The sequence below is a fragment of the Eleginops maclovinus genome, chromosome 22, assembly GCF_036324505.1.
Source record: "Eleginops maclovinus isolate JMC-PN-2008 ecotype Puerto Natales chromosome 22, JC_Emac_rtc_rv5, whole genome shotgun sequence".
NCBI lineage: Eukaryota > Metazoa > Chordata > Actinopteri > Perciformes > Eleginopidae > Eleginops > Eleginops maclovinus.
This window is the reverse complement of record NC_086370.1, coordinates 4,690,072-4,716,422: the sequence shown is the minus strand read 5'-3', so window position 1 is coordinate 4,716,422 and position 26,351 is coordinate 4,690,072. Positions and strand designations below refer to the sequence as shown.

Sequence of the window (26,351 nt, the reverse complement as noted above, 5' to 3'; positions counted from 1 at the left end):
TCAGTGGAGAGTTGTTTTGAGGTCCCCATCTTGCCACTCCCTAAGAAAGAACCTAGGCCAGGCACAGCCAGCTATTACCTATGTTAAATAGCCTTTTTCATGATTGGTTCCACCTGTCTTTGTAATTGAAGGTCTAATGAGCTAATCAAAGCAATTTTGTGCAGCAACCTGTCAGCTATAAATCCGTACAGGTGTTGAAATGAATGCTATTTATAAGGGTGCCCAAACTTTTGCACATCCCATTTTTTGCATTTTATTTTATTATAATAAAACTATGTAATGCTACCCTAAGAATTTTGGTCTGGAAAACACTAAAACGTCTACATCTTTGTAGGAAAACAAATGTTGTTGCTGTGATCTTCTATTATAAAGGAAAAGCAAATTGTCATGAAATCTCAGAGGGGTGCCCAAACTTTTGCATACCACTGTATATTAAGAGTAGCAAAACTGGAAATGATTCATACCTTGCTTTTTTACATAAAAGTTACATTTTAGTTTTAGCTTTAGCTTTTTAGCCATGGCAGGCTAATGGTCCCTCCAGACAGAGTGAGGCTTTTTTTAAATGAGAAAATTACTGCTTAAAAATATAACTTTTCACTGTAAGACAAAGATTGTGCTATTTTTTACAAAAGTTACATCGTCCCAGTTTACACCCGGGCCGTAGTTTATATTAAATTTGTCTCGACGGTTATCTCTCCACAACTTTTCTGAGTAAAGATGGTATCAAACATCATAAGGAAAAATAAGATCCAATATCTCTCATCTTCAAAGGGATAAATGACAGCTGGGATGATATCTGATTATGTAAGTAACTGCTTCTCATGGGGATAATGTGCTAAAAGAGATGGGGAGAGTGATTAGAGCATCATGGGTAGTTAACATTAAGAATGAAGGGGAGGAACAGAGGAAGATTTATGGGCCAGGAGTCTGCGGCAGAGCTTAAAGGGGCCTGTGAGGGAGCTTTTATGGCTTTAAGCACACATTTACTTCATCATATATTCCGAGCAGGCTTGGGGAGTATTACATGCAACCTAATTGGGAGATACGGAGCCACAAATGATGACTTGTAGATTATCAGTGAGTAAGTAATTTACCTTTGTCTTGCTGAAAAGCAGACTCCTAGAGACGTGGTTTATACAAAGCGGGATGGGATATAAGGCCTATTACATTAAAATACATCATATGCTCTCTCAGATGCCACCACTAATAACCCACTAATTGTCTCCAGTGTGACATATTTGAAAATGTTCCCATCTAAAGTCCCGTCAAAGCACAAATTAATTACCTATAATTTCCAGCATGAAGAGTCTCTTATTAGCTTCATCTTTCCAGTTGATAACCCTTGTCAAGAAGCATATATATATATATATATATTTATATCTACCTCTTTAAATAGATATACTCGGCTGCGCCAAACCTTTCATCTCGGGATAACATACACAAAGGAATAACTCTGCTTCCAAAAGTTTTTACGAAATCAGCTCAGAGCTCGATGCTGTCATGCACTTCAGAGGGGGAGCGGCACGGCGAGGATTCGTTGACGCCACTGACATTAGCCTTATTGTAAGGACAGCTGTGGAAGGCGGTTGACAAGTCCTAAAGCGTTTTTGTAGGGGGGAGGATTAAAAATAGATTAGTCTTGAAAATACAGCAAGCTGCGTGTGAAAGGCTCACACGGTGTCAGCGGAGTGTGTGTTTATTTCGGTGGGAAGCCTGCAATCCCCGCTGTGGATCTTATTTAACATCAGGTTGTCTGGAATAGAACTCAAAGTGACACTGATGAGGGGCCTGTTGGTGTCTGCTCTCAAATCCTCAATCCCGCTGCATTGTTTGCTTTGAACAACAACTGAGATAAGTAATCCTTATCAGTTCAGTTCAGGGTGTCATGATTTTTAAAAACTACATGATCAGCAGGGGAAAGAGCAAAAACATCCGTCTGAACATGAAGTATAACCATGTTGAACTTTGCACTTTTTGTTTTTTATATTATATCTTTAATATTATAACCTTGGCATTCTGTGTTAGGGAGACACTTAAGATATAAACTGAGATAAAAGGTGAAATGATGTTTCTTCTTCCTGATGTTTGACTGCCGTGAATTCTCCTTCCTGCAGATAAAATCCAATCTGTGAAATTTTCAGCAGCAGCAACTCTTCCCACATCTGTATTATTCATACGTGTCGCATTGTCGTCCACACAAATGTGTAAATAACTATGTATATTTTATAGGCTTTGTGCTGAAAGGATTAATAATTGAGTACCTTTCCTCACGCAATAAAAAAGTAGACTCGCTAAGCTCCACTGCTCTGCTCTGCTCTTTGTAGTACTTAATTTAAAGTTACACTGGTGGTGTTACTGTTCACAGCATGCTAACAGCCCATCAAAGCTAATATTTTTAAGCCGGAACCTTCGCCGCCGTATCTCCTGCTGAGCAGGAGTGGATGCCCTAATGCTAAATAAAAACAGTGTTCTGGAGGTGCATCATTAGAGGTAAAGAAGAAGAAAAACACCCTCTATGCTGGAGAGAATGTGCCTGATGTGCAGTTGTCTACTTTTCTGCTGACTGTTGTTGAACCAGAGTAGGTATTTGCACAGACCCGAAACATGCTGAAGCTTGCTGCAATCAGCAAGGAGCAAAAAAAAAGCCTAACACCAATTCCCATGTTTCTCATGCTTTGCTAAAATCAGCTTGTTTTGACGCTCTGATTGGAGGTAAACGCAATTTATGCTGATGATATCTCTCTCTCTCCCACTTTGGCGTTTTTGCTATTCATGGCACATGCATTGCACTTCAGTGAGTTTTGCCAGCGCAGCAGAGGCTAGCCCTGAGACTTACTTAAGAACTCCAGCACACTGTACAAGCTGGAAGTGTTGTGGAATCTCAGTTCTGCCAATTAGGAGTGTCGGAAAGGTTTGGTGGAAAGTTGTTCATTCAGCAGATAGAAATGTGCGCTTCACTCTCAGATAGCTGTGTCTACCAGTCAACTCATTCAAGGAGAACAGTCAACTTTTCAGATAAAGGCCTACCAAATTAATTTAAACACAGACATAAAAAAAGGGGCACTCCCATGTCTTCCATTATTCCAAAAAGAGAACAAATTACATGCAGTCACGGTGCATATAATATGACTGGAGCAGCATCTACTCAGGCAAGCACTCATACTGTTAATGCCACGAGGGTACATGCTCTCTGCCTCTAGCGCTAACCATTAACATTATCATGCCTTATGGAGCTCTAATGGTTGTTTTCTATTACTTCCTTGCTCCTTGAATTAGCAACGGTGACCTTTGAAACTTTCCCACAAGCAATTCATGTCGTCCTTAATGTGCGTCGCTCTCGCTGCCGTCACACATTAGTCAGAGGCGATGAGGAGTGCTCAAACACGACCCTCGCTGCAGCTGTTCCTTCTTTGCAGCCATATCACCAACGTTTGTTGGCGAATCAGTGTGTATGATTTCACCAATAGTTCATCAAATGGATTGTGGGTGTGTGTTGGACATCCATGTATAAAGAGGGCTGGATACAGCATTGAAGCCAGTTAATTTGAATGGAAGTTAAAAATGGACCTGACTCTTACATAACCGAAAACTCAGCATTTAGGGCTTTAGGACCCTATCATTTGAATAGGGGCTATCCAGCTTAGTTGATTTAGCTTAAAAAAACATTATATTCTGAATTAAAGATGGTCTTTTTCTTTTCTCTTCCAATGTAAATCAATGGGAAAATGAGAATTTGCCTAAATGTGCGAATAACTCTGGTATTGGTTAATAATGAGTTTAAAATGATACCTGGACTTTTAGAACATGACGCCAAACGGAGGCGGCCAACTTCAGAATGAAAACCTGGAAGTGGGAAGCTTCTGTTATTTGATAGGCAACCTCAAAACTCATAGAAGCATTTTGCATCTGCATTGTTCTCTTCATTAAAGCTGTCGAAAAAGATTACATGTGAAGTTGTTTCAGCCTGTTATCCTGATCGCAGGAACCCTCTGTACCTTTTATAATTCCATCTGTCTGCTTTTTTGTTCAACTGTTGACGAATTCTAGTTGACTGAAGTTGCAAGAGCAACTTTGGTCCAGCATAGAGCAATCACGTACTGACAAGAGGCGGATGAACATTTTGCTAAAAGGAGAAATACATTATTATCAAGTGGAGTTGGAGTGGGCTTAAATAATAGCCAAGCAAGAGAACTCCTCTCTCATGACCTTTTAAATATAGAAATATAAATATGCTTGAAAGGGCAGATAATGTCTCATGTGCAGGAAAAGGAAAGACATCCTGTCAGTTTGTGTTACAAGTAAAGCCTGCATGGTTTTGCAACTATACACAGTACAGTTAAGCATTTCTGCATTATGGGCTAGCTTAACCAGTCACAAAATACTATAAATGGCGTTAAATAATTTTAAAACTGTAACGCTACTTCCATTTTATTAGGTTACTTGAACATTTGTATGGTAATATTTATTTAATCTTTCGATGTCTACCTCTTTATTTCTGTATAACTGTTCACTTTCAGAATCAGAATACCTTTAATCGTCCCACAGAGGGGACATTTTCATTTTTACAGAAGAAAGAGCCAAAGACAGCAGTAGTCAGTCTCAATATCTAGCTTACAGCTAATTTTTGCTTGTTGCTAATATGTCAATAAGCTGAAAAGTTAATTCAAGATGCATTTAATGGCATCTCTCAATTCCTAATTTTTAGTCAAGCGGCCAACGGTTGTCTTTATACAGCAGCAGTTGGTCTCACAAGCTAGCTGACGGCTTGCTTATTGTTGCTAGATGCTAATATGATGTTGATTCAAGAGGCATGACATCTCTTAATTCCTCCCTTTTTATTTTGAAGGTGCCAACTGTTGACTTTACACAGGAGTAATCATTCTCAATTGCTAGCTAACTACCTTACTAACTGTTGCTAGTTGCTAATATGACAATTACTGCCAAAGTTAATTCAAGACACTCTTAATGGCATATTAAAATTAATACCTTTTTATTTCCAAACTGCCAACTGTTGACTTTATTCAGGAGTAGTCTGAATAGGCCTCCTGAATAGCTCATTCACAATTGCATTTTTACAAACACTTTAAAACGTCTCCAATTTCAGGCTCATAGTGTTTTTTTAGTGAGGGTAAGACATGATGTCATAAGAGAAAAAAAATGCAACAAGAGATCTTAATCCTGATACCATTCACTTGCTTTAACTGTGTGGGAAATGACTACTGAAATATGTTTTTAGACATCCATCATCTCAAGCTGTATCTTCAGAAATAGTAACATTACTGACCTCATACCAGTCGTAAAAAGTGTTGTTTCTGTATCATTGCACTGAAAAACTGACAGGATCTTTGATGAGCCTTTTGCGTACATATATGATGCATATGCAGCGGGTTCTCTGCTGAGCTTTTCAGTGTTAATGCTCCTACCTGAGAATCATTTAATATCACTTCCACTACAGTGCAGTAGTGCTGACAGAAGAAAACGCAAGCTCAGTCGGGCTCCATATGGGTGTGCTTTATGACACTGATCCAAGCTGAAAATGATGATTTTCATAAAAGTTACAGCTCTGACAGCTTAAGAGGCAACAAAAAGGAGCTTTCCCACTTAATTGAGAACAAATTCCTTGTTAGAATAATGAAAAAAGTCCAGGCCATAATGTGCTTTTAATAGCTCCGTCTGTCACCTTCCCTCCTCATCAGTTAAGGGCCGTGACTGAAAGATAATTATTTTCATTATTTCCCGGGCACAGTGAGTGATTTACAGTGTTATGTCTTTATATCCAGGGGAAAGGAGTTTGGTCATGACGTAGATTTGATCGTGACCACACCTGAGCTGGGGATGGAGGAGAGTCTGCTACCGTACGTTACTGATGAGCTAAAAAAACAAGTAAGTATGTCGCCTTCTTATCTATGCAATTAAGGGAAGTAATAAAAACATTGAGCCTTATTGATAACGATGCTTTTCCTTACAATGATGTGACTATAGCAGTATTGGTTTTAGTCCAATTCACCACAATTAAATCTGTTTTTTTAATAATTCTTTTATGAATCCTGTTACAAAACTCATCAAAGGCTAAGGTAAAACTAAGGAAGGAATTGTGGAATAAACAGAGGACTGCACATAGCCCCCTGAAACCCTATAATTTTGCTCTCCAGTGTTACAAGTTTTGAATTGCAATACGAAGAAGTTCAGAAAACTAGTCGGTCTGACTAAATAAGGAGATTTTACATACATCCAAATGCAAATATAACACCGATTACAAATAAAGGGTCATATAGGGTTGTATCTTCCCTAAAAAAAACGGTAATATGCTAAATTGTGACCACCGTTTCATAAATATTTTTTGCAGTTTTTTGCCAATACTCAAGAAGGCTTAGGTTATCATAATCCGATTCTACACTACATAAATATTACTAACAGACAATCATTTGGGGGTTGAAGATGGGTAGGAAAACAAACAAAGGGCCCAAGTCTGAAATTGAAACAGGATGTTGTAGTTGTATAGCATCTGGTGTAACCAATCAGGCTCTGGTGCTCTTTGAGAACTGATGGCATTATCATTTTTTCGATGTGCATTTACAAAAGTGTAATATCATCACTGTAACATCATTTGGACCCATTTTTGCAGTAATGTTTCAAAACAATGAAGCTAAATATAACCTTGCTTTTCTATAATTTATTGGTTTTGAGTGGATGTCGCTATTGATTTCCTATATTATTATTTTCTTTTAAACCGTTTAACACATTACAAAGGCTTAATATTCTCTGGACTAAATGGTGGGACCAGATTTAATAAATCAGTACCTCAAAACTTGCTAATATTTGCTAGGAACTCGGCATGTTTCAAATGAAAAGGTTTTTAATTGGTTTCGTAAATGAGCCTTGACCCAAAGTCAATCATTAAAGTAAATTGAAGGCATTCATGCAGTTGCTAGTGTGTTGCAGGGTCAAATTCTCATGAAATGCCATAAAGACCTATCTCTGAATGCAGTGCATTAATTATTTTAGCTGGAATGGAGTTGGTCACTTTTCCATCATTCAGAAACGACCTTGGTACCCTATAATAGTCTTTTTATAAAACTTGGAGAGAAAGCTTGACAGAGGTTCTGCCGATTTTAGTTGCCTTCAGAAAAAACTGATTGGGTAAAGGTGAGCGAATCAGGCGAAAGAGAAATGGTACCATTTAGCAGGCCACTTGAAAAACTTTTAGCTGGGCTTTCAGGGACTATTGGCAGCTTTGGGAGCTCTTAATGGGAAATGGATCCTTCAATGGAAAAAGGGGGAATGAAAAGAAGAGGATGAATGGGAAAAAAGATACCGAGACAGACAGCTGGAACCTGATTAATGCTGAGAGAATGTTAGCCTAAAGTGAGAGTTATTATAAAAATGCAGCGAGAGATTAAACACAATGACAGACAATGTTAATGGCATGCTATGTTTACTGACACATAATGGGTTAGTTATAAGCTGTACTCAAATGATGACATTTATTTGCTGCTAATAACACAGTAATATGTCAAACACCAATGTGCTTCAGAAGATTAAAAGTCAGTGCATGCAAACACATTTACCTTGTGACATTACATTGAGGTCTTAATCACAACAGCATGTTCGTTTTTTTACACCAACTCTCTACCTCGCCCAGCTCTGTGGCTTTATATGAGAATGAAAATATTAATAACCGGATCAGAATCGTAAAGTAAAGATATAATAAGGAAAAACTAACTTTCTCCTCCTGGACAAATATAGCAATGTTTGGAGGAAATGGACAATTCATTTTGATACGCTCTTTACATGATAACAAGTAAATAATAAAGATGTATGTATGTAAGAAGATGAGCAGGTATATGTATTTGCATGTGTTTAAGCAAAAATGTATATCTGTGCATTTAAGAACAAAGGTTCATAACCCTTTTGTATGTTGAGAGAACAACAGCCCCCTCCAACAAACATAGAGAATACCAACATTGGACATTGAACTTCGTTTTGGACTTTCATTGAATTGCACTTCCATTGCTCTCTGTATGGTCACACAAGAGGAACTATCACTTAAACATATTGACACAAAATGATCTGACAGGACGATACATAAAAGAAACAGACCTTCTCTTTAACTATACAAACGGTACCAAAGTTAATAACCACACTTTTTGCCTTAAGGATAACGAAAACATCTGAACGGTTTGAAAATATTATCTGTGTGCATACATAGATTCAGCACCTGAGAGGAGGACATTGCTGAAACTCTTCAATGTCTGCAGTTTCTGTTTTACAATTTCAACATAAAGGTCTTCAAAGATCCCTACCCCTATAACACCCAGCAGTAACTGAACCTGAAACCGAACCAGACCAGTCTAATATTTGAAAGCCAACCCGGGCAGAACCGATAAATATTAAACCCACATCCGTCCAACCCCAGGAGACAGAAACTTTATGGCACCGGTTTCAAAAGTTTTCATTAACTTACACACATGGATAGATCTGCACTGAAGTTTTGCTTCTGAAAATACATAGACTCAAATCTGAAACCATGGTCGTAAACAGTGTTGTGCCAGTTCACAGCTTTTCTGAACTAGTTCAAGTTCAGTTCATACATGCTCAAAGTGAACAGTTCACGTTCAAAGTTCACCATTTTAATTCTGAACTAGTTCAAAGTTCAGTTCATTTCACTTTTTTCGTGAGATATTCAAATAAATACTTTTTTTCACACTACGAGCTAGAAATCACTATACGTTCTTTGAAACTGTTCATTGTAGACATTTGCTCATAACACTGCTATTGTTGGTTTCTTAACAGGTGCTGAAACTTGTAGCAATACAGACAAGATAGACCAGTTCTATACTTAGTGCAATGAAATCTACTAGCATTCAATTAAATAAAGAATATATAATATGAAATATGAATATATTATTTGATATATATGATATTATATATACCTATGTGTGTGTATGAAATGAGCAAAACTCTTGAATTGCATTCACACTGGATGGATGTTTTAATTCAATGTGCCGTTTCAAATTCGAGAAGGACGTTGTCGATGTCCTAACTTGTTTTTGCTGCGCAGGTGGACACATCTTACACAGGAAGGAAAGAGTTTTGCCGTCGGGGGTCTTGGTTTGCAAGAGTGTAAAATTGTTTTAAATGTTCGTGAGGAGAATCGGAGTCCGTCTCCGTGCCATCACTTCCACTAGCCATCTTGTTTGTTTTTTTTTTAAATCGCAGCGCTTTCTCTCACTCTCGTCATTGGTCTCTCTCTCTCTCTCTCTCTCTCTCTCTCTCTCTCTCTCTCTCTCTCTCTCTCTCTCTCTCTCTCTCTCTCTCTCTCTCTCTCTCTCTCTCTCTCTCTCTCTCTCTCTCTCTCGATCTCTCGAGCCTCCAGCCCTCCGCGCTCTCGGCGTTGCTATGCCTAAGCCGCTCTGCTGCAATTCATCATGGGTAACGTCGTGCGGAAGCCAGTACGTTTCAACCATTCAACTCAACTATTCTCAGCCGGACACTACGTTGCCCGCAATGCATTGCGCATACAGTGCCAAAACTATTTCTGCGTTGATACATGATTTAAGCGGCACCTACAGGAGGGAGGAACTTTCTCTCTCGTTGCGTTTCAAAAGAGAAAACAGATGTCACACAGTTTTCAATGGAAAACAAATGCCAACGTTCATTTACAGTGATGTCTGCCGTTCATGACACATAATGTGAACTAATTCACGTTCAAGTTCTTTATTGAAAAATGTGTTGCGTTCAGTTCAACGTTCACGAAAAAATGAGCGTGTTCAATGAACGCGTTCTTTTGAACTCGTTCACGCACAACACTGGTCGTAAATATGCATTACTTTGCATTTCTATCACCTCTTATATTTTCAGCACTGACAATACAGCTTGATTTTATTTATTTGTGGTAAAAAGAGAACAATTTTTCACCCTCAAGCTTCAAGAATTTAAAACAGGAGTTAGAACCGAATCACCGTCTGTCCTCAGGAGTCCTCACATGGCCCAGTGCCAGGAACCACCGGGAACAGATAGCAGCAGCACCTCCAAATTCACAGGATCAAGAGAACGTTTAACTTAGCTTTCAAAGTTTGGAGGAAACATGACTGCATGAAGGCCGAGGAACAGGCTCCAAGGCAGAAATGTGCCTTCCTTCATGAAGAAGTTAGAGAGCTCAGTGAAGAGATAAGCCGTATTTAAACAAACCATAGCCACAGTGAGGTAATGGCGCGTGTACAGGAGACATCTACAGTATCTGTGAAAACAAAGAGAAGTATTGCAGCTCAAGACAAGGCAACCGCATTTCAAAGTTTTGGATGAACATCACAACGTCTAAAGCAAATAAAGAGGCTTGCAGATGCTTTGCGAAATGAGACCTGAATCTCTGCAAAGACTTCCCAAATGCAGGGGGTGGGAGTACTCAGGTCTTTTACTTGAGTAAAAGTAGAAGTACCAGAGTGTAGGAATACTCTGTTACAGTAAAAGTCCTGCATTCTAAATGTTCCTCCAGTAAAAGTAGAAAGTACTCTCATCTAAATGTACTTAAAGTAGCGACAGTAAAAGTAGTCATTGTTTGATTGGTCCATTTCAGAATAATATCTCTGATATGTTTTATAATGATTGATCATTAAAGTGTTCTCAGAGCTGGTAAAGGTGCAGCTAGTTTGAATGGCTTTGTATACTGCAGGGTAGCTGCTGGATTTACTCCAGGTGAACTAAAGTCTGATTTAAGGGCTGATTATATTTACCATCATTAATCCTAATCTGTAAAGTCACTAAAGGGATTAGATACATTTAATGGAGTAAAAGTACAAAGTAGCATAAAATGGAAATACTTAAGTACAAGTACCTCAGAAATGTACTTAAGTACAGTACTTGATTAAATGTACGTACAGTAGTTACTTCCCACCTCTGCCCAAATGAAAATACTATGCAGCAGAAGGACGATGTATTGGACACGTCAAATGAGGACATGATCTGTGAAGATCTTAAGGAATCCTGCAGTGTCACAAAGGCTGAGGAGAGTCGGTTTCCCTGCAGAATCAACCATTACAACATGAGATGCAGGAATTCTGTGAAGAGCTCCACAAAGAAAACGCTTTGCAGTAAAAGTATGATGCAATGAAAGCGTCACAAGGAGGTGGTAACCTTCAAAATGACGCCATGCAAAAAAAAATCGTGCAGCTTAAAGAGAAGCGTCTCCCCTATCCAACTTAATTTGGCAAATCAAAGTCATTCATATACAGTGTAAAATAATATACAGTGATGCTCAAAACAATCCTGATCTAGTCTGTTGAGAACCATATTTTGGCTGTCATCCATAAAAAAGTTGGTTCTCTTTAAGACTGTTAAGAAGCTTAGTGTGAGAATGGAATGAGATTAAGCTCTTCTTTGTTCAGGTGGGAGAAGGAGACGTACATTGCGAACATTTGCATGAGTAGACTTCAGCTGAAACCACAGTTTGTTTTGGGTGTAACTGTTTTAATGGTAAATAGTGAGCCCTCTCTGTGCTGCATTTCATTGCTCATCTCTACCCAACTCCAGACACCCCAGCTTGCATTTAATGCCCTCTCAAACAATAAAACGAATATTATGTGAGCTGTCTAGACGGCTGTATTGAATACAATAGAATCATCTGACGGACAACTGGAAAATGCCTCCTGTGTCGAGAGGACTTCAAAAAGCAATTTGTACAAAAATATAGCTGACTTTTTTTTTCTCACCAGGGAATGTATTTACAAAGGAAATGTGCATGTCTTCTTTTAATGGGAGATAATTATACAAACATGTGTATTGTATTAACATATGGTTACATCTATTTTGAATTTTTACATGAAAAAAATAATTATTTGAGATAAATACAGGTGTGCCAAACTCATCATGAGAGTGTGTTAATCTGAGCAGTTTTTATACATTTAAAGTAAAGTAGAATCCCTCTTAATGCCATTATGAAACGTCATCCAACCTCTACAACTAATTCAGAATGCTGCAGCCCGACTAGGCTTCACCCTCCCACAGTTCTCCCACACTACACCTCTCCCTCGCTCCCTTCACTGGCTGCCAGAATCCGCTTCAAGACACTGGCACTGGTCTACCGAGCTTTGAAGGGGTCAGCCCCTTCCTACATCCAGGCCTTGGTTAAACCATACAATCCATCACGTGCACTTCGCTCGGCATCAGCCAATCGGCTTACTACTCCATCTCTGCGAGTACCCCTCAAAAACAGTTTGCTATCCTGGCTCCTAACTGGTGGAACGAGATTCCCATCAACATCAGGACAGCAGAAACTCTGCATATCTTCGTCGTAAACTGAAACGCATCTGTTTCGAATTCATCTGGGCAATAAAATTCTTGCAAAAAAAAAAACCTTGCAAGACTTTAAACAGTTAGCTTAATGTTAGGGAATATTTTGCTTGGATGTTAAACCTTTGACTCAGTTCATAATTTTCTCCTTCCTTTGTCTCTATTTCTCCTGGCATAGTTCTTTGGCCGTCGGGATTGCTGTAATCTCTCTTAAGGCGGGGCAGCCTGGGCGCTTTGTTGATGCCAGTTTCTGACCGAGCACAAGCTGACATGATTAGTTTATTGATCAGGGACGTCTAGAAGCCCTTCTTATCTGGAACGTAGGTTCCCTGACGTACATTCTTTTCTCATGTACGACAGCTCTAGTTAGATTCAGGGTCCATATTTGTTTAGTCTCGCTGATGTAGAATGTTAATTATACACTCTGAACTGGTTAAAACCTCGGACTGCAGAAGAGATCTTCAGAATTGGTTGGGCAACAGCTCTGTCAACTCGTGGCTGCAGCAAATGTCTTGTCAATTCTCCGGCCGTTAACTTCATAATAAACCTTCAGTGGTTGCCATCAAAGTTCCAGCTCTCCGGCGTCCCTCTGAGTTTCTTCTCCGTTGCTCCAGAAGTTTCCCTAACACTTAGGCCTTGTAACAAATTCACCAGCACTTACAATGGTATGACCTGCTTGAAATGAATATATCTGCACCTTCCTTGTTGTTCGGAGTTTGATCCTGATGTTTTTTGCACTTATTGTAAGTCGCTGTGGGATAAAAGCATCAGCCAAATTAAATGTAATGTAATTATGATCTCTTTCCAGCGTGAAAGTGGTACACAGTATTAGGTCTCCAAAGGCCAGTGCAAACACATTATGGGCAATGTCACTTACAAAGAATGTAAAGTAAAAAAAGACAAGGGAGAGGATTTGTCGACCCAGTTTTCTCCCTCGGATAAATGCATAGTTGAAGAGGGTCATGAGAGGAGACAAGTGTGTGATGAAGAGCAGGGCCTAGTCTGGTCTCGCTGTCGGCTCCTTTTTGTCATCTCCGGGTTTAAAAATAATTCCCACCGTCCCTCTTTTATCCACACCTCCACATGTCTCTCTGCTCCTTCAGCGGTCCATCCTGATCATAATTACCTCGTACTTATTGTATGCTATCACGAGGCGCTCTCACCTCTTGCAGCCACTTATAGGTAGAGGGAACGAGGTGAAAGTATGTGTGAATGTGCGGGGGATGAGGAGGGAGAGCGGCTGAGACAGTGAATTAGGCGGGTATGGCAGGTGTTAAAAAGGCTTCAGGAGCCAAGGAAGGAACACTGTGATCGGACCAGACGCTTTCTGGATGGAATAGGGATGCAAAGGGTACCAGTCTGCGGGGGACGAGGACACCAGAGACAATGATTAAGTAGAGGTAACAGAGGTTGACTCTAAGTCGTGTAACCTTGTCATCTGCAATCGAGCCCCCGGGGGCCCCCACGTGTCTTCACTCAGGCCTAATATTGTGGGCACCCCGTACTCAGCCTGCAGGGAGTTAAAAATACATCTATCTAGAAATGTCCTTGTGAAAACGGGTTCATCATTTTTTTCTTCTCCCCCCCCTCTACCCTTTGCTGATATTCTGAAAGCATAACTTGGGGGCAGAGGCAAGGTCAGTCAGCAGCCTCTGTGGCAGACAGATGAGATTCAGCTTGGCCCTGGTAATTGCAACGGAGAGTCGGAGAGGGCCATGTTTCACCAACGGTCCATCTATCATCCCTGTCTCTAAATACTGTATAAGTGCTGCTCTTTTGAAGGCTGAGCGCGGTGTGCATTGCCACCTTTATAATGCCATTCTGCTAATGCGTCATTGTTCTGCATTTGGTCAATGTGGTGAGAGATGGGAGAGTTTCCTCATTCCGACCCTTCATGCATTTGCTCAATACAACTGAGCACGGGTGTCATTTCTGCTGGGGACATGGCAAATGAAAAGTATAATTTGTCTAAAATATCCAGAATAATACAAAGATGCACAAAGAAATGTAATAAGATCACTTTCACACAACTAGGGAGAAAGAAAAGGAGAACATGTACAATCTCAAGAACAGTTTGTCCGTTTGTAGTTTTTATTTCTGGGGACCCAAGTGGTACGAATGACACATTTAAATTTGAATAGAAAAGGAAACATCGCTCCTGCTTTTTTCAGCGGCAGAGCAAAGGCACTGAAGTAGTATAAAATAAACAATGTGGAAATTAGGGCTGTCAGTCGATTCAAATATTTAATCGCGAATTAATCGCACATTATTTATCTGTTCTAAATGTTCCTTGAAAAGGATATCTTTCAAGTTTTTGTAGGTGGATAAATATGATTGCTTTATAATTAATTGTATATTATGTTTATAATAAATAAACAATGTTTAAACAATGTGTATTTATTATAAGTTATAATGTTATAATTATTATTCATTATAAATAATGTAATTACATTTATTCCAGACAGTAAACATCATGGTTATTCCAACAATCCGACGAAGCGACAAGGTTATGAATGTTTTTTACAGTGGCGGCTCTCCAAGGCTCCTAAGATGGTCGTTCTGACTCTAGCAGAGCCTCATCCTCCACAGTGTTCACTGACCTACAGTCTGTAGCCACCATTTAGCTATTATGTTGTCCTCTGTTGGATCTCTGTGCATCAGTGCTATGCTTGGTCAGCGAGTGATATTTTAAACTCGGCGTACTCCGGAGGAAACTTAATTCACTTTGCAGCACGTACATATTACCTCGGTCTTTTCGAGAAAACCACCCGGCAGGTCTTTATAGCTCAACTTTCCATTGAAACGTGACTTTTCTTTCTCCATTTGTAATGTGTTTTAACTTGGACAGCCCTAGTGGAAATGAATTCACCTTAGCCTGATGCTTAAATGAGCATCACAATTAAATGATGTGCATGCGACAAACTTGTACCTCCTATATGAATCCATTCATCCATCAACTGCCAAAATCTCAGTCGGGTCAAAGAGGCCCCCATGTTTCCCCATCCCTGGCCACACCAACCAACTCTGAATGGGGGTTACCAAGGTTACTTTCAAAGGAGCAGCGGTTCTACTCCAAGTCCCCTCCTGGATGACTGAGCTTCTCACCTTATCCCTAAGGGAGATGCCAGCCACCCTCCAGAAAAAAAACGTTTGTATCCGTATCTTGTTCTTTTGGTCCTGACTCACCCTTCCTGACCCTAGGTGAGAGTAGGAATGAAGATGGGCCAAACATCTAGACCTAAAAGTGTTGTTATTGTTTTGAAAGTTATGATCGGGGTGTAGCCTGACAAAATAAATCTGGTTCTTGGTGTTGCTTTACTAGTTTGCTGTGCACACTGAAATACTGTACACTGGTTTGGTTATCTTGACATTCTACATAGAGTTGGTCACTTTGAAACATGAATCAGATCAAAGCAGTAGGTCTTACGGCTACTTTGACTGACATTCAGAGGACGAGTACGGACACACAAACCGCTGCACTTTCATTTCAGCAATCACAACTCTTTTATTCCGTCGAAGCTCTGAATCAAAGTGGGAGCACAGTTCAAACATCCCTGGATAACATGCGCTAATCTGCGACTGAAGGCAGGTTTTGAAGTCTCTCCCTGTGAGTCAGAGAGGCTGCGAGATTGGATCAGAGCTCCTCACGTCCCTGACAACAGCTCAACCGTCCTCCGGATGCCGGTGGCCTCGCGACCACTCATCTGTCCCTCAAAAGAGAAGTAAATAATCAAATAAATTCACAATTTAAAAAGTCTTGACTCTTATTATTTTCTCAATGCTCAGAGGAGAAGCTTTGGGGGAAAGATTATCTTCCCGCTGTCCTCCTCTGTAATTCCCTCTGTAAACAGATCTGGTGCAATAAGCTTACTCTCAGATGCTCGCTGACATTACCTGCTGCGTGGGAGATGATTACAGAGCGCTATTGGGCTAAACAGCCACCGGCGACGCTGCGACGTCATGACATCCTGTTTTTTTGGTGGATTTGTAAGTTTCTGTTTGTCAGACAGAAGAGGAGGCTGAGAGAAAGCAGTGTTTGTGTAGGCAGGACGGTCACAAACACCCACCAAACAAAAGGCGTCTGTATTCATGAGCTTACTAGTCTGTGCTACTGTCACCATAACTCATTAATACTTTTCTCTAAAGGCATTGAAATGATTCAAGGCTTAAGGAAAAACTCTGCCAGGAGGGACTGAAATATCTGCCAGAATAAGACATGACCTACATCTCGGCCGCAGACCCTCTCCCACAACTTGTCTCAAGGGTGGCTCTTGGGGATTTTGATTTGAGATTAGTCAGTGCTTAAATGCTTTTATGCTGCCATTCTGGCCTCATTATGTAAGTGGGAACTGTCACTGCCTTTAGCTAAGCTATTACAGGACCTAACTTTAAAGAGGCCTTTCCCTGCCTTTTATTGGAAGGTGAATATTTATCTGTAATTGCAGAGGTGGAGGGGTCCAGGGGGGCGGCAGAGGCGGACATTGAAAGTGTTGACCCAAATTGCACGAAAAAAAACATGTCCACGCCGTAAGATATTTTTTAACTCTGTCAATCTTCATTTGAAAAAGGCATGTGCAAACAAAATGGCATTAAGAGTCTTAAAGGAAAAAATGTAAAAGGGGTAGGTGCATAGAGACGACAAGAATAATCATAAAGATCGACAAGACATAAAATCAAAAAGGGGTAAAGTTACATAATCATATTCTTCAAATGTGCGTAACCGTTTAATTGCAATTGTATTTTTCCTTCATTTCAGGGCTTTAAAAAAAGAGAGAAGCATTGTGAAATACATACAATTTAGGGTTCACTTTCATACATTTAGATTTATGAATATAAAATGTACATAGAATAACAATATTATTGACTAAAAAGTATCTAAAGTGTATAGGGTTGTCGTTTTGAGAAACACATGTTTAAATCACACATTGGGGAAAAAAAATCCAGCTGTAAAGCCTCAGAATGCACACGATCAAAGCTAAGGGGAACAGCTGTTTCGGGATAATCACAAAATGCACAATTATTAGTTTCTATACCAAATCTCTGTCGTACCAATTCACTGGACGGATAGACACAGTTTGAACTGCTTGGAGGTAATAAGAGCAGTAAAAGTGAGAAAGGGGCCAGTGATTTCTTTGAGATCTTCTTTCTCTGTGGAATCCACCTTGTATCTGTCAGTATGAAGCCATTTCCTTGTGATACTTTTATGCCCATCAGTTAAGCAGCAGCCAATCAGGCGATGCTGACTAAGTGTTAAATGCTTTGTGATTAACCTCAGTCAACGGATGGTCTGTTGGCCTGCTGCACTCACTTCCCCAATTATTGGTCTTTAAGGAGAGTGAGGACGATTTATGGCCAGTGAGAGGAGAGCAGTATCCCAACAATTACGCTGGCCTCCGGATTTAAATTGACAATTTGTAATCTTAATCGCTTTAACACTTGTGCATCCAGAGAAAGCCACAGTCAACCAAGCCAAGGCTCAGAGGAAATCAATTCAAAGACTCTCTGTCTTTTCCCCTCTACTTTCTGACTTCCCACGATTTACACGTTCAACTATTTCTCACTTTCTCTCACAGGTTGAACACTTTATTCTCTAACTCTTGCACTGACTCGACTTCACTCTTTTCTATGGTTTTATTTCTTGTCAGTGACGCTTTTCTAGTCTCCATTTCAACACACTGACATCTTACTTGGTAGAGATTTCCATTACCTAAGGAGTGGAACCATTTACCAGGGAATGGGCCCCATATACTATGGCTGACTGGAGGCTTGTCTCTCTCCTGGATGTTCAGACATCTCTTTTTTGTTCTTCCCAAGGCTCAAAAAAGACTGATGAAAAGTAGGATCAGATGTTAACACTGTGGTCCTATAGCCCATGACACACAGTAATGTCCATGTTTTGTTGAAGCGTATTTTAACCAACAACGTTGACTTGGCTCTTGATACAATCAATAAGCACTCATTCATTTATTTATTTACAAGTACAAACATGATTTACTGCGGTCCATTTTAGCAACATTTTTGGTGGAAATGTAGTCTGGTAAACTGTCAACGATCAATGGAGAGTGTTTTATTTCTTTAACAATAAAATTGGTTTATACCGCTGATTCTTTTAAACTGAAAAAACGGGATTTAATTAAATGTATTTGGTAAAAAAAAAAATCACATAACTGTATTAGGTTAGTTGAACTCAAAAATGTTGAGTTGAACCTAATATTTTTTACTTAAACTTGATAATAAGGCTTTCAACTAATTTAAGAGAACAGTAATTTAACCTCAGTAGTTATGGCCCAAAACACTGAAATAATAAAGAATGTGATGAATTACTCTTCAAAACTTTAAATGTACAAGTCCACACCAAGTATGACATGTTTAATTTACAGTTGAATGAAATTGTTATGTTATTGTGTTGGACTTTGTTATTCTTTTATCAGCACACAGCTTCTGTTAGACCCAATTTGTGTTTGAGATTAAAAACAATGGCATGTTTATTGGGATTTACATACCTTGCATTTACATTGTCACCAAAAGGAGATTTTATAAAGACAGTACAACATCTATAAATGAAAATGTAATTGGGTGATAAATATGGAGGCTGGATATTTTATGGGTCCTAATACAGAATAAAGAAAAGTGCAGCAGTAATGAAAAGACAGCATTCAGTCATCGGGATTGCTTCTTATTTAAGTTCTGAATCAAAACACACATACTTTTACAAAACATCACAGAGTTTGAAGTTCTGTGCAGTTCATCACTGGAACCTAAGTGCATAATCACCTCCATAAATGCAATTTACATAAATGATATCTCACTCTCATTTCTGATATACAGTTTCTATTTTAAGAAACATGAGTATTATTGTCATGAGCTTAGGTTTTGTATTAAATGTTTCCTGTTTTGTTTTGAAATTAATTTTCTCTCTGTGCTTTGACTGGTTTTACTTCCTGCCTTTGTGTTTGTTGGATCCTTTGTAATTGCCCTGATTCTTTCCATCTATGTGAGATCGCCCTGCTGCCCATGTGCCTTTTCCTGCCCTCAGCTGTTGGTCCATCCATCCATCCATCCATCTTCTCCCGCTTTTCCGTCAGGGTCGCGGAGGTAACAGCTCCAGCAGAGAGCCCCAAACTTTCCTTTCCCTGGCCACATCAACCAGCTCTGACTGGGGGATTCTAAGGCGCTCCCAGGCAAGCGAAGAGACATAATCCCTCCACCTGGTCCTAGGTCTACCCCTCGGTCTCTTCAAAGCTGGACGTGCCTGGAACACCTCCCTAGGGAGGCGCCCAGGTGGCATCCTCACTAGGTGCCCGAACCACTTCAACAGGCTCCTTTCAACGCGAAGGAGCAGCGGTTCTACTCCCGAGTCCCTCCCGGATGACTGAACTTCTCAACTTATCCCTAAGGGAGATGCCAGCCACCCTGCGGAGAAATCCCATTTCGGCCGCTTGTATCCGCGATCTCGTTCTTTCGGTTATGACCCATCCTTCATGACCATAGGTGAGGATAGGAACGAAGATGGCCCGGTAGACAGAGAGCTTTGCCTTCTGGCTCAGCTCTCTTTTCGTCACAACGGTGCGGTAAAGCGACTGCAGTACCGCTCCCGCTGCTCCGATTCTCCGGCCCCTCTCACGCTCCATTGTTCCCTCACTCGAGAACAAGACCCCGAGATACTTGAACTCCTTCACTTGGGGTAAGGCTTCATTCCCTACCCGGAGTGGACAGTCCATCGGTTTCCTTGTAATGTTGATGAGACGTGTCAACCATGACAGTCCCTCAACACCCAGAGCCTTTAGCATTTCTGGGCGGATCTCATCCACCCCTGGGGCTTTGCCACTGTGGAGCTGTTTAACTACCTCAGTGACTTCCCCCCGTGAGATTGGAGTTGATCCCCCCTCATACTCCAGCTCCGCCTCTAACATAGAGTGCGGAGTTGTCGGATTCAGGAGGTCCTCAAAGTGTTCCTTCCACCACCCTAACACACTATCAGTTGAGGTCAACAGCGTCCCATCCTTACTGTACACAGCTTGGATGGTTCCCTGCTTCCCCCTTCTGAGGTGTCGGACGGTTTTCCAGAACAACTTTGGTGCCGACCGAAAGTCCTTCTCCATGGCTTCTCCGAACTTCTCCCACACCCGCTGCTTTGCCTCGGCCATGGCTGAGGCTGCTGCCCTTCGGGCCTGTCGATACCTTGCAACTGCGTCAGGAGTACCCAGGGATAACATATCCCGGAAGGCCTCCTTCTTCAGTCGGACGGCTTCCCTGACCACCGGTGTCCACCACGAGGTTCGAGGGTTACCGCCCCTTGAGCCACCTAAGACCTTGAGACCACAGCTCTCCGCCGCAGCTTCGGCAATAGAGGCTTTGAACACCGCCCACTCTGGTTCAATGTCCCCAGCCTCCACAGGGATGCCTGAAAAGCTCCGCCGGAGGTGTGAGTTGAAGGCCTCCTGGACTTGGGACTCCTCCAGACGCTCCCAGTTCACCCGCACTACACGTTTGGGCTTACCAGGTCTGTCCAGAGGCTTCCCCCGCCACTCGACCCAACTCACCACCAGATGGTGATCAGTTGACAACTCCGCCTCTCTCTTCACCCGAGTGTCCAAAACATGCGGCCTCAGGTCCGATGATACGATAAGAAAATCGATCATGGACCTTCTGCCTAGGGTGCTCTGGTACCATGTACACGTATGAGCATCCTTATGTTCGAACATGGTGTTTGTTATGGCCAATCCATGACTAGCACAGAAGTCCAGTAGCAAACCACCACTCTGGTTCAGATCAGGGGGGCTGTTCCTCCCAATCACGCCCCTCCAAGTGTCTCCATCGATGCCCACGTGTGCGTTGAAGTCTCCCAGCAAGACTAAGGAGTCCCCTTCAGGGGCCCCATACAGGACTTCTTTCAGGGTCTCCAAGAAGGCACAATACTCTGAACTGCTGTTTGGTGCATAAGCATACACAACAGTCAGAGTTTTCCCCCCCATGACCCGCAGGCGTATGGAGGCGACCCTCTCGTCCACTGGGGTAAACTCCAACAAAGCAGCACTCAACCGGGGGCTTGTGAGTATCCCCACACCCGCTCGGCGCCTCACACCTTGGGCAACTCCGGAGAAGAATAGAGTCCAACCCCTATCCACAAGTAAGGTTCCAGAGCCGACGCTGTGCGTAGAGGTGAGCCCCACCAGATCCAACTGGTAACGCTCCACCTCCCGCACAAGCTCCGGCTCCTTTCCCCCCAGAGAGGTGACGTTCCACGTCCCCAAAGCCAGCTTCTGTCGCCTGAGTCTGGTCCGTCGAGACCCCCTGCTTTCACTGCCACCCTTCTGGCAGCGCACCCGACCCCATCGTTGTTTCCCGTAGGTGGTGGGCCCGCGGGACGGAGAAGCGGAGGTGTTGCCCACGTTGCTTTTTCGGGCTGTGCCCGGCGGGGCTCCGTGGCAAGCCCGGCCACCAGACGCTCGCTGACGAGTCCTCCTTCTGGGCCTGGCTCCAGAAGGGGAACCCGGGCTTCCTCCGGGCCGGGTATCCTCGCTTCCAAGTGTGTTATTCATGGAGTCTTTTTGAACCAATCTTAGTCTGGCCCCTTACCTGAGACCAATTTGCCATGGGAGACCCTACCAGGAACACAAGGTTCCAGACAACACAGCCCCCAGGTTCATCGGGGCACACAAACCTCTCCACCACGATAAGGTGCTGGTTCTCCCTGTGTCTATATATGCCGTATGTCTAAGTTTTCTTTGTCTGCTCGTCATCTGTGTTCCTGATCCTGGTCCTCGTGCCCTCCCTAGTACGTACATGTTCAGTTTTTCTTAGTTTTCTTAGTTTTACCTTGCTAGGTCCACCTGTTTTTGTGTTCAACCTTTTTTAAATCAGCTTTTGTTCAATAAAATCTAGCTTTTTATTATAAATTCCTGCCATCCTCTTTGTAATGGTGTTGGGTCAGCACAGGCTGATGAAAATATAATGAATGTTTTTTTCAATTTTAAAAAGTAATGAATAAATCTGAAAATGGCATTAGTATTTAGAAAATCACTAAATTAAAAGTGGGAACATAAAATGTATGAAGCATTGTAGAGATACTTGAATCTTGACCAAGTCTTGGCAATTCCTAACGCCATGCCAAAAACAGTCAACTATAACTATTTAGAAGACTGATTTGGTGAAAACTCTACCTTACTAAAATCAAAACAAACACTCAAATGAACCACATATCAAACCATACACTAGTTCACTTAAGAAACTGCACAGAAAATTCCTAAACTCAGTATTTTTAAGATGCAAATGTTCACCTTTGGGATAGGGAACATGACTCAACCCCTCATTTATTCTGAAAGGACTGCATTCTGAAATGAATTGCATTAAACAATCTTGTGAAGTATCCTCAAACATAGAGGCCACACAATGATCCCAAGGTTTTTATAGGCTTCAAATAAGTGATCGGTTTCTCTGTGGCTGTACGTTCCTAACACCTGTCAAATAACAGAATAAGTGGCTTTGGTGCGTTTAATGACTAAATTCCAGGTCAGACTGTGGGAGCAACAGTCATCCTTGTCTGCCACTATGGCAATAATTTCCACATTGACAATCGAGGTAATTCGTCTAGTAAAAAGTTTTACTGAAATGCATTAAATACATTTTTAGCAGCGGTAAAGACTGAATGTCCTCAAACTTTCTGCAGCTTATCTATGACACTACAGAAGTTGTTATAATTGCCTGGACAAAAGGGACTCTGGTGGGCATTAACACATGATGTAACTTCAAGCCATGAATTGAAACATTTTACCGTAATTGTGCTTTTTGATACAAGTTTAAACCTCAAGCATTAATTCAATAAATGAGTCTTTATAAAATACAAATGGCCAGTCAGTTAAATAGGCGATAACGCAGGCTTCTGATCCTCACATCTTTAACTCATCCACCTCAGGTCGTTAGAGGAACATTGGAGACTCAGTGAGACTTTATTTCATCGCAATGCTGTCATTTCATTTACTTTCACTTTCACATGTAACTTTATTCACATGTCACTTTATTTAGTATTCAGTATTCAGCTTAGTTTTATTAGTTATCTTATTACTGTACTGCCATTTGAACTATACGTATTGTTGTATATTGTATATACCTACGTAGTTACTGTAACTATTTCACTATTTCATATTTGCAAAGCTGCTCTTATTGTTGATAGATTTAGTTTATACTTAGTTATTTAGTTTATATTTAGTAATATTGATGTATATTTAGTGTATATTTAGTAGTTTAGTTTATTGAGTGTATATTTCTCCTTCCTTCTTTGTATTGAACTGTTGCACCTCAATTTCCCTCGGGATAAATAAAGCGTATTGAATCTTGAATCTTGAATCAGGACTACCATAATGCTAAATGCTATGGTCTTTTGTCAGCACTGAGAGCATACTGTACAAGTGAAGTGGTTTTAATCTGATCAACACCGCTTAATAATGCAATAACTCTAATAATGTAATAATGTGCATCTTCTGATCCTCAGATACAGTAGGGCTCTTTTTGGCTGGTCTTAAGTTTTGGCTAAAGTTAAATGTTTGTGGGTTTTTGCTGTCAGTAAAAAACACTTCACTTCATAGCCCTGCCTTTGATAAATCGCACCTCGACAGATAACCTGTGCCTCTCCTTCGCCACAGATACATTCTGTGAACAGCTAACTGGGGGTCAAGCAATTCCTCTTAACACCTTCAAGGTGAAGATCCGTTGTGCCAGTCGGCCGGATCAGTCTTCAGTGTTCATGCACGGTTGAAAAAGTTGTGCATATTGTTCGTGGTGGAAGACAATCGCCCTTTTGTCTCCAAAAATGTTGGTGTGGAAAAGCAATCTAGGTCCAAAAGTCCACCAAAATCTCCCAACGAGGTGCCTCTAATAACGACCAATGAGTCAGCCAACAGCACCAAACTGTGATGTCTTTCTAAATATGCCTCTTACAACTTTCCACTTTTTATAGCATTCATAGAAGGGATGGATACCAGGGTTTAGTCGACAGGGTAACGGGCACTGCGCCCTCAGACCACAATGCTGATGTCCCCGTAAAATGTTAAATTGATGCCAGAAAATAATATTTCTATTTGTCAAAAATGAATCCAGAAATATGAAGATGTGTGAAAAGTTTGGTTCAGACGGCAGAGACAGCTTTGTTTTTACGGAGAATAAATAGGGGATGGATGTCCGGTGGGTCTGCTGGTGGACGAGTGGCAGGCAGCAGGCTGACACTGAAACTGAGATTTCGTAATCACATCCTTTCTTTTACTCTCCTTTTTTTCTGTAGAGGAAGTATAGAAACCGTAACTCTTGATTTATTTGTTGTTTGAGGTGCAATATATGACTCAGCAGCTTTAAGACAGGAAGAAACTATTATTTTCCGCTTCGCCCTCATGCATAATTTTGCCAGAAAGTGGGCGGGCCTAATTTTGACGTAAGCACCCCCGTACTATCTCTTCTAGTAGCCGTTTTTGGTGCAAAACTCGTTTCTGGGTCAAACACTAACAGCATGGCCACATCTCAATGTTTCTAACTGGGGAGAAAACAGACCTGAATAAAAACTCCCTCGACGGTGCTGGAAAAAGTACATGTGCTATTAGTCCCTTTTCATTTATTTGACTATTTATGTTGAAATCAGTGTTTAACCAAACTAAATTCATAGAAAGGCATTCCTTACATACTTTAACGTTTATGGCATATGCTATTTTCTCTTCTCCAGGGCATTCTGCTGTACTGTGATTACCAGGCCTCCACTTTTGATATGAGGAAGCTTCCAAACCACCATTTTGAGGCCATGGACCACTTTTCAAAGTGCTTCCTGATCCTGCGGCTGGAGGGCAGTCAGGTGGAAGGGGGTCTCCACTGTGCCGAGGGGGACAGCAGGGGCTGGAGGGCAGTGCGCGTGGACTTGGTGTCGCCGCCTATGGATCGATACGCCTTCGCTCTCCTGGGATGGACTGGATCCAGAGTAAGAAGGATTGTGCGAACTGAATGACAGTGAGCAGTGGCTGCAGGTGGAATCCTTGGAAAAGTTTAGAAGTCACTGTCTTTCATGATCAATCATTGTCTTGTGTGTGCCACCATCATGTGATAAAACGTTGCTCTGTCAAGGACAACGTCAAGGTCAAAGTCCAGGCAGTCTTTAATCTTTGGCACTCCAAATACACCTTCGAATAAATGTGAAATATATATATTCAACACAAAGTAATTTGAAGTGTGCAATACAATGTACATTTTTTGCTATGAAATAACTTGTTAGTACAGGATAAACATTTAGGAATATAAATCCCATTGCAACCCAAAACAGATGTTTGATTTATTTTATTTTTTCCTTCCACAGCAGTTTGAGAGAGACCTGAGGAAGTTTGCCCGGAAGGAGCGAGGGATGCTTCTGGACAACCACGCCCTGTACGACAAAAAAAAGGTACGTACTGCATCAGCTTATAGCATGCACAAATGCAGATACCATTTATTTGAGATTTATACTAGCAGATGGTTTAAACAAGACAATAATCAATATATAATTACTCTAATATATTGATTTGTGCAGCGAGTAAAGCTTCACATGATATGCCATTTTGCAATTTAGAGCAAAATGTAGCAATTGAGTGTCCACTGTGGGCTTAAAGTATGTTTTGGTTGCAATGCATTGCGATATAAAGTTAGTTTAACACAGAGACAAGGTATCAACACATACGGTGAAATCCCTTCTGCAGCACTCCTGTTTGTGCATAGCTTTTGTGAATGCTAATCATTTCAAAAAGTGCACCAAAAAACAGAGCAAAAAATACAAGCTTAGAATAAAAGCACAGTATGAAGTACCTGACATGTTTTTGCAAAAGATATGTTGGTTACTTAATTGTTGAAAATTGGTAGAGAATTTTGAGTTTAGCAATCACTTACAGTATAAGGTGTTCATCAGCTACTATGGCTGATGACCTGTGTAAACATGCCAAGTAGCAAATTCATTCATAGGGTTTGACACTTCTGAACTACAGTTAATTTACTTGGAAACTTCTTTTTGGGACCCAGACATTTTCCTGTCTGTGTGCATTTATTACAGTAAAGGCAAA

At 41.1% G+C, this 26,351-nt stretch overlaps 1 protein-coding gene across 1 annotated transcript in view; it reads left to right on the top strand.

The window, feature by feature from the left end:
- The window catches only part of dntt (deoxynucleotidyltransferase, terminal), a 113,762-nt gene that overhangs the window by 42,573 nt on the left and 44,838 nt on the right, over positions 1 to 26,351 (top strand). Inside the window, exons 8-10 of the mRNA XM_063875660.1 lie at positions 5,781 to 5,883; positions 24,998 to 25,246; positions 25,619 to 25,702. Of these exons, the coding sequence (XP_063731730.1) occupies positions 5,781 to 5,883; positions 24,998 to 25,246; positions 25,619 to 25,702 (436 nt within the window). The remainder of the gene's footprint in view (positions 1 to 5,780; positions 5,884 to 24,997; positions 25,247 to 25,618; positions 25,703 to 26,351) is intronic.